The sequence below is a fragment of the Nestor notabilis genome, unplaced genomic scaffold, assembly GCF_000696875.1.
Source record: "Nestor notabilis isolate BGI_N333 unplaced genomic scaffold, ASM69687v1 scaffold60, whole genome shotgun sequence".
In the NCBI taxonomy this organism is placed as follows: Eukaryota; Metazoa; Chordata; class Aves; order Psittaciformes; family Psittacidae; genus Nestor; species Nestor notabilis.
Window position 1 is genome coordinate 38,702 of NW_009912231.1, and position 8,901 is coordinate 47,602.

The following is an 8,901-nucleotide window of genomic DNA, read 5'->3' on the forward strand; positions in this document are numbered from 1 at the left end:
GCGTGCAGAGTGAGATCATGGGTTATCGAAACACTTTTAGTGTTGTCCTCACACAGGACACACTGCAGGAAAAATCAAAGGGGTGATACTCCTCAGGAGCTTCTGAGACAGTAATCTTCACTTAGGGAGATCCTGGCCTGATTTAAGTCACTCCTGCATATGCTGAGCACTTACATTTGGACCAAGGCAGAGTATGCTTATACACACAACGAAGTCCTTCCAGGAACAACAGCATCTGAGAACTCACACTTGGAATAAACATTAAAATACCCACTGTGCTGGCTGTGGCTGGGGTAGAGTTAATTTTCTTCACAGTAGCTACTATAGTGCTATGTTTTGGATTTGTGCTGGAAACAGTATTGATAATTGCAGGGATGTTTTAGTTACTGCTGAGCAATACTTACACAGAGCCAAGGCCTTTTTTGCTTTTCATCCTAGCAAGCAGGCTGGGGGTGCACAAGTTGCTGGGAAGGGACGTGGCTGGGATAACTGACCTCTACTGACCAAAGGATATTCCAGACCATATTACATCTGCTCAGCATGTAAAGCTGGGGGAAGAAGGAAGGGGGAAGATGCTGGGAGTGACAGTGTTTGTCTTCCCAAGCCACCATTACTTGTGATGGAGCCCCGCTGTCCTGGGGATGGCTGAATACCCACCTGACCACGGGAAGTGGTGAATGAATTCCTTGGTTTGCTTTGCTTGTGTGCATGGCTTTTGCTTTCCTTATGAAAGTGTCTTTCTCTCAACCCACAAGTCTTTCTCACTTTTCTGATTCTCTCCCACATCCCACTATGGGAGAGTGGGTGAATGGCCCCACACCACCGCAGACAACACTATGTTCATTACAGAGGTTGACTGACATGTTGTTTGGTGTGGACATCTCTAACCAGCCTGCAACCCTGCTCTTACCAGTTTTGAACAGTTTCTAAAGGCTTCACATGAATACTGCTCAGATGTGATTCGGTTAACACAAGATACAAGGATGCCTTGGGGCCTACAAGGATGCTGGGGAGGGACTCTTTGTTAGGGACTGTAGTGGTAGGAGAAGGGGTAATGGCTTTAAACAGAAACAGGGGAAGTTTAGATTAGATATAAGGAAGAAGTTCTTCACAGTGAGGGTGGTGAGGCACTGGAATAGGTTGCCCAAGGAAGTTGTGAATGCTCCAACCCTGGAGGTGTTCAAGGCCAGGTTGGACAGAGCCTTGGGTGACATAGTTTAGTGTGTGGTGTCCCTGCTCATGGCAGGAGGGTTGGAACTAGATGACCTTAAGGTCCCTTCCAACCCTAACTATTCTGTGATTCTATGATTCTATTCTATACAAGTACAAAGCACAGAACTACACTTACCTCTTTTGTAACCTACTGGAAACCAGAAACAGCAGTGTCTTTGACTTATATTAGATACTGGATACCTTCCGTGATGTCAACTAGGATATCTGGACCAGTACCATTGAGTCTCAAGCACCAAATCTGACACATCTCAGACACATTCCACTTGTATTTCTCCGCCAGGTAATGCATACACTGCTCCAGTTCTTGACAGGAACTGACTTCCCCTTTGCCTACATCCTCTGCCATGCCATCAGGAAAGGGTCAAGCCTTTGTATGCAGCCTTTGTGCTGGGAGATTTGGATGAGCACTCCTGCCTTGACTCAGCACCAACAGCCTCATAAGACACAACAGGGTCTCATTCATGTCAAGTAGATCACAGACAAAAACATCCCAAGCATAAAGCTGATCACTTCCACATACCAGTCAAATGCCACTCAATAAACTGCAGCTTCTCCTGCTAAGGCAGTGTGTTAAAGCCAGGTTCACTTAGTCATCCAGGCATGCTCTGCTAGCTTCATCAAGAGAAACAATTTCAGTAACACATCTGTGGTTACCACCATTGTTCAACTTACTTTTCCCATTCACTGGGTTTTCTTCACATCTCTGTCTTAATTCTAAGGTCTTTGAATGTAATAATAAAAGATTTCTTGTATTATTTAATCAGTTGGACTCCTATAAGGTTTCAAATTGCTTTAAGTAAGATTCTCTAAGGAAACCAACAGCAGACCAAGATGATGTTTTCAAAGGTTAATACTTAGTCATATTCTATACACTGTGGTCCACAAAAAATCCTTGAATACCTTCACTGGAGTAAGTGAAGGAATAAATCTGGAAGCATGATCTTCTTCCAGACTCTTAAGGCAGATTTCTGGATGCAGAGCCCCTGCTCCAGCAATGATGTGCTCATGAGGCTCTTCAATATTGCAGTAGAAGAGGAAATAGCAGGGAGTAAACCTTTTAAGAATTTATTAACAGAAACACACGCAGACTGAATCAGAAAGATGTCAGATCCCGAAAGTGCTCAGTATTCAAGTATTCAAAATTTAACAAATTATCATCTCTACATGGTTTCCAGGAGTGCTCCAGAAGGAATCTCGTCCCCAGCAAAACTGGATGCTCTCACATTAAACAGTTCCTATCCTACTGAAGTATTTGAGCATTAAAAAAAACATAAGAAAAAGTACTGCTCAAAAACCCAGTGCCAGCTGCCGCAGAGTTTGTGTTTTTCCTGAAGATCTTCCTATTCAAACATCAGAATGTTTCTAAAATAAAAAAAGGATAAGCACCTGATTTTGAATACTTGTTTTATCCCCAGTGTTTCCAAAATGCTAAGCCTTTTCACACAACGCAAAATTGCCTATTATTGCCCTATAATCCCTCTGGATTACTGATCTTATTGAACGGGAAGAGAAGACTCTTATAAAGAAATAGAATCTTCATTTCATTAGGATTCCAAAAACTAAATGCAAGTAGTTGCTTTTGCATGTATTGCTCTTCAAAAGAAATACTCTATTTCCATCTATCTTTGGGGTTTAGGTAAAGATCTTCTTTCTTCCCAGGTGTGTAATCTGTTCCCATGATCTGAACTTTCTGTTCAGTAGAAATGATAACAGAGAAGACTCACCCAAAGGCACCCCTTGGCAGATGTGGGGATCATTTTGGAAATACATATCAGAGGGCCTTTGGGATCACAGTTTTTGACACCTGCTATACAATATTTATCTGCATCAGATATACTTTCTGTGAGACTTCTGAACTTAGAACTATATACGTACTATTCCAAAACTCAGTGAAATTTATTACCAGCTCCTCTCTAAGTTAGTAAAGGACAAATGAGTGTGGACAGATGTCTTACAGCCATGGTAGTTATCAATGATTCATTGTTAAGATAATGAATCATCACCACCATTCTTTCTTTCAATACTGAGACCTCTGTTCTAGTACTTATTCCCTGCTTCCCCAAGCTGCTCTCTTCTGGTAGCATCCATGGTAACTGTACATCTCTCCTAATATGACCTAGTCCCAGCAAAAGTTTTGAACAGGGGGATTTAAAGATCCTCTGTAATCCATTAGAATCCAGAATATAAAATACAGCGTTATAAGTACTTTGTGTCCTCAGCAATCATATGGATGACATGGTCAGAAGCAGGATCTCTAACCAGAAGTCCTGTTCTGGTTTTTGCCATAAAAAGATACCAGTTTACTAAAGGACTAAACACATGTGCCATCACAGATCAGCTTCTCTTCTGCCAATACTGGACTTGAAACATACTTCAAATATGATTTTTGTTTATTTCAACATTTGTGGATTTCTGAGGGAAATGACAAATCTACACACAAAAAAAAAAGTAGATCCTCTTGAAAATACTCAAGTTGATGATTTTATTACAGATGATCAGAGTACAGATGAATTCTTCAAAACTTAACTCCTCCCTATCAATATCAGACTAACAGCCCTGTAACAGATTCAGCTACTTGCTCTTCACCTAGTCATGCTCTCAGCCACACCTACTGGTTTTAAATTGCCAGAGGGGAGACTGAGATGAGCTCTGAGGCAGAAGCTCTTCCCTGTGAGGGTGCTGAGGCGCTGGCACAGGGTGCCCAGAGAAGCTGTGGCTGCCCCATCCCTGGCAGTGTTCAAGGCCAGGCTGGACACAGGGGCTTGGAGCAACCTGCTCTAGTGGAAGGAAGGTGGCCCTGCCCATGGCAGGGGGTTGGAAATGGATGAACTTTAAGGTCCCTTGCAACACAAACCAGTCTGGGATTCTATGAGTCTATAATATTGACTGAAATGTTAAGAGAACTTTCTCTGGAAATTAAAATCTAGTTGGCTCATTCCTGCCACACAGATAAATCTGCTCTGATTTAAGAATGGATTAGAACTGGAATACAATCCTAGCTGAGAGTGCTTTGTTTCAGTAACTAGATTAAGACGGAGATAATTTTAGCCATAAAACAAGCTGGTGCAGGATGATCACATTTAAACAGAGTCTGAAAACTCTGATGAGAAGTTCTGTAACTATTTCGTGGAAAAATTAGTATCTGAAGCTGCTTGATTCTGACAATTTCTTAGTCTAACAGCTGGACCACCAGGAGAAGACTTGCACTTGACTTTGTTTTAATTTACAATTCTCACTGGTGATATAGGATGTGTCTTTCTATTTTAAAACCATCCTTTCAGTGTTATCATAGAATGGTTTGGGTTGGAAAGGACCAAATCTTGGAAAAATTATCTGGTTCTAACCTCTCTATCATGTGCATATCCAGCATATTATGACATAATTACCGGTAGAGTAAGAGAGACCTACATCTTCAGATCAGAAAAGAGCAAATTAAATGTCTTACCAGCCAGGAATAAGCAGAAAGGCCATGCTTCTTGTCATGCAAGAGACAGAAGCAGCAAAGTCAGGCACAGAAAACTAATCTTCTGGCTTTTAATCCTTTGCCTTGAAGTTCAAATCATTGCTTCCCTTCAGCAGTTTGCCCCAGGCAAATGTCTGACATTTGATGTTTGAATGACACTGAGCAATAGCTTCAGGTTACATGTTTTGTTACTGAGAAAGTACCATTACAGGATATTCTGCTTTACGAATTCTCTCTCCTAGTTGCTTTTGCTGCCCTATTACTTGGTCTGAAATAATATCCTCAAAAGAAAAGGAATGAAACATTGCGGGTGGAAGAGGACTGAAGAACAGGTCCTTGACAGATACCTGAACTGGCACAAATGTTTGCTATTGTTTCAGATCAAGACTGGTATTCTCCAAAATAGAACTTCAACCACAGCAAAGTTTTAGTTTTCTTTACCATAAGATTACTCACTGGTCCAGTTTCACCCTCTCTGTAGGTGGAAATGGTGACACTGACAATTTCCACAGCACACTGAAATGTCTGCTGAAGCTCCTCAGGCTCCAGCTGCAATTCAAGGAAAGCATAATCCATTTTGTTCATCATCAGAATTGGTTTGATACATTCTACAATAGCCTCTGCAGAACAGCCCCTGCAGAACAGTCTCTGACTGTACACAAACCCTTAAAAATATATATATAAGCACAATTAAAACATTCATTATATATATGGCCAAGACCTCACTGTACTTTGTATAGTGGTGATGGGGAAATTCACACTGGGAATATGGTGGTAGACTCATTGCTTCCTGAAACTGTTGTTACACAGTTGGTTGTATCGCTCCATTTTCTAACTGAAGGACAGGAAGAATGACAGGCAGCTCCAGTCCCTAGGATTTTACTGAAATGCAGTTACTCTGCATTCAACCCACAACCAGGATAGGCAGTGGATATAATCCTCCAAGACACAGGAAAAGCCATGGGCTAAGACTGCAAATCAGAATTCGTACCATTACAAGCTAAACTTTCAGACAAAGAAGCTTCTTCCATCACTCATGATTATTATGTTTTTGTTTAAGAGGAAGAAAATACACTGAGGCCTTTCTAATTAGAAGAATATGCTTACCTGAAACACAGTCAGCCACATCAAGGACATCATTAGTGACATGGAAAGCCGCTGTAACTTCAGAGAAAAAACAAACATGTCCAGAGGAGCCAATTAAGTTAATGAGATAACCTGAACCATCCTACGCTGTTTGACGAAGGCCAAGTTGTTGTCTGAGAGTTCATAATACATAGAAATCGCCCTGTAAGAGAAGACAATTAATTTTAATAATTTAATAACGTTTCTTAATTTGCTGATTTTAAAATCTGCATTGATCAGACAAACAAACTGGCTCTGTTATAGTCCCAGTATTTCCTGATGTATTTAAAGGAATAACCACATGACTTCAATATTTCCATTTCTAAAGTTTTTAGGATCTAAATTCAAAATCAGCACCTCAAGATAGTAGTCACAGCATAGTATCACTGTCAGACACTTGTAAAGTCAGGCTCTCAGTCACTTCACAACTTCTTAACTTCGCAGTTGCAGACTTCAGAGTTCATAATAATAGAACAGAGCCCACTGCAGTGGCTTGGGGGAACAAGGTGTTAGCCTGTAAGCAACCCAATAAAATAAAATAAAAATAAAAAAGGTTACTACTAAGAAACTTTCTGAAAGCATCCTTATCCATAGTTACAAGCAGGTAAGAAGGGTTGCTAGCTATCACTTAAAAGCTCTACTTCAATAGCGCTCAGATTGCACTCCAAAGACTTCTCTTCTGTAACGCACAGTTTGATTCACATGTCATCTTAAAAAAGACCTGATGAGGTGCAAGGCTTTGAGCAAACCATTTTTTTGTCTTCACATTAAAAAGAAACAAACAAAGAAATTCTTACGTAGACTTGATTGTGATATATCTTTCTTGTTCATTTTTCTGTGTGTCTGTGAATCATGTTTCTTTGGCTCTGACTGATGCAATGGTGCCTGCTTTACACACCGAGGAGTCTGTCAAGGTTGATGTGCCATTATCAGCATGAGCAACTACCAACATATTCCTAATCCTGGTCTTCTTACCCAGGATTGCTACCATCTGGTCTACTGTGAAATTCACCTGGATGCGGCAGAAAAAAAACCAACAAAATCAGCTATTTTTTCTTTTTAAAATCTACAAATGTTTATGTGAAATTTTAAACTTTTACTATTCATTATTAAATTCAATCCAAAGAAGAAATGAAGTTACTCATACTTTTAAGCTTACTCTTATAAATAGCTGTTCACATTTTTGGCATGTTTTTGTAAGTACGAAGTGTGGAGGCATAACTTAAAACACAGCTCAGATTTTGTATCACAAAATGTCAACCACCACAAAACTGAAGAATCCACCTGCGGAGAGAGAACAGCTCATCCCTGCCAAATGGTACAGGCAGTTTAGCACATACAACTGCAACCTGCAGTTCTCATCAGAGCTTCTGCACACACCTGCCCTCCACCTCCCATGGTTTTCCAGGAGAGCCACTCTTTCTGGTTTTGGCAAGATGCCGGGTCTTCTTCTGTAGCCAATATACTCTGGAAACTGGAGTCAAAAACCTTTAAGACTTCAATTAGCCAAGTGCAAAATTTGTAGAGCTCCTCTCACAAATGATAACCCAGATAGACCTTTTTCTTATTTCTGTAATTGTTCTACCTCTGGCTAAGAACAATTCCCCTCCTCCAATTTGCAGCAAAAGAACATCTTGACCATCAGAAGCACTGGTAATTATCTATTAAGCACAGTGACAACTTAGCAAAGTAAGATGATATTGCACTAATCTTAGCTTCTTTCTGTTATGAGTCACCTGTAGGTCACAGTAGTACAGTTAATGTGGTTATTCTTGCAAATCCCTTTAATGCATGAAGTCCTTCATAGGGACATGGAAAAAGACAGAATTGAGGGGAGAAAATGACGGGGAAAATTAAATAAACAAAACCAAATGTCATATGCCACATTGGTCGTTTATACTAATTGCTTGAGTAAAAAATATGTACCATGAGAAAGACTTAAATAGGCTCCTCATCTGTGTTGGAGGTGCAAATGATAGAGAAATAACAGGAACAAAGGTTTCTAACACAGTCTGGGTGTTGTTAAAGGCATCTGAACACAGAGAACGTCTTCTTGCAAGGATAAGATGTTAATTAAAAAAACCCCAGAAAAGTCCCAACAATCCAGTCCCACTCAAAATATATGTAGGAGACAAAACAAGTTCGGTTTGGTTTTTTTTTTTACATGAACAGATGCACTTCTGATATATATCATATTACTGCATAATCTCATACTAACTTTGGATCTTCAGTTCAACTTTTTCATTATATGTTTTCTCAAGAAAATGGTTCTCATTAAGAAAAGGAATACTTAAATTAAAATAACATTAAGATAGCCAAGTTCCTTTTAGAGGTGAGAAATATCCAAAATAAGCAGCAGCCTGGCCTCCTCCCCCCCCCAGAAGTATTATTTCCTTGCTCTTCCCTACATTTACAGTTTCTTTCCTATCTCCAAGTCTACAATGGAGAAAACAACCAACCCACCCCCATCTTTTTTCTGCTAAAGAAAATTCAGTACAAACAAAATTTTTAATAGTATGATTACGGGTTTGTCAGTGACCTGCCTCCAATGAATGAAATTAGTTTCTGGTTTTCTTCTGCCAGGTTATTCTTCAGTTTAATAGAAGTCACTGAGATTTCTTTTTCTAGAATCTTCAGGTGTGTCCTGGCATCCAAAGTCTCGCTCACAGCAAAATTTACGTATTTATGCTTGTCCTGGGTTCAGCTACAGCAGTCATTTTTTCTCCTTCTTAGTAACTGGTGCAGTGCTGTGTTTTTGACTTTCAGTCTGGGAACAACGCTGATAACACCGGTGTTTTTAGTTGTTGCTCAGTAATGTTTACTCTGACCAAGGACTTTCTTAGTCTCATGCTCTGCCAGGGAGCAGGGGAAGCCAGGAGGAAGCAGAGGCAGGACACCTGACCCAAACTGGCCAAAGGGGTATTCCATACCACAGCATGTCATGCCCAGTATATAAACTGGGGGGAGTTACCTGGAAGGGCCAGATCGCTGCTCGGGTCGGGCTGGGTATCAGTCGGCGGGTGGTGAGCGGTTGTGTCCTCTCCCCTTGTTATTCCTCTTATCATTATTACTGGTAGCAG

General features: G+C 40.5%; 1 protein-coding gene across 1 annotated transcript; it reads right to left on the minus strand.

Moving 5' to 3' along the window:
- Positions 1-5,077: 5,077 nt before the first annotated feature.
- On the minus strand, positions 5,078-6,833 carry LOC104408644 (elongation factor 2-like; the record flags this gene model as incomplete). The annotated part of the gene is given in 5 exon segments (XM_010018304.1): positions 5,078-5,317; positions 5,319-5,361; positions 5,800-5,926; positions 5,929-5,984; positions 6,619-6,833. Coding segments are annotated over 5 exon segments (681 nt in total), but the record flags the coding sequence as incomplete, so codon positions are not given.
- Positions 6,834-8,901: the final 2,068 nt, after the last annotated feature.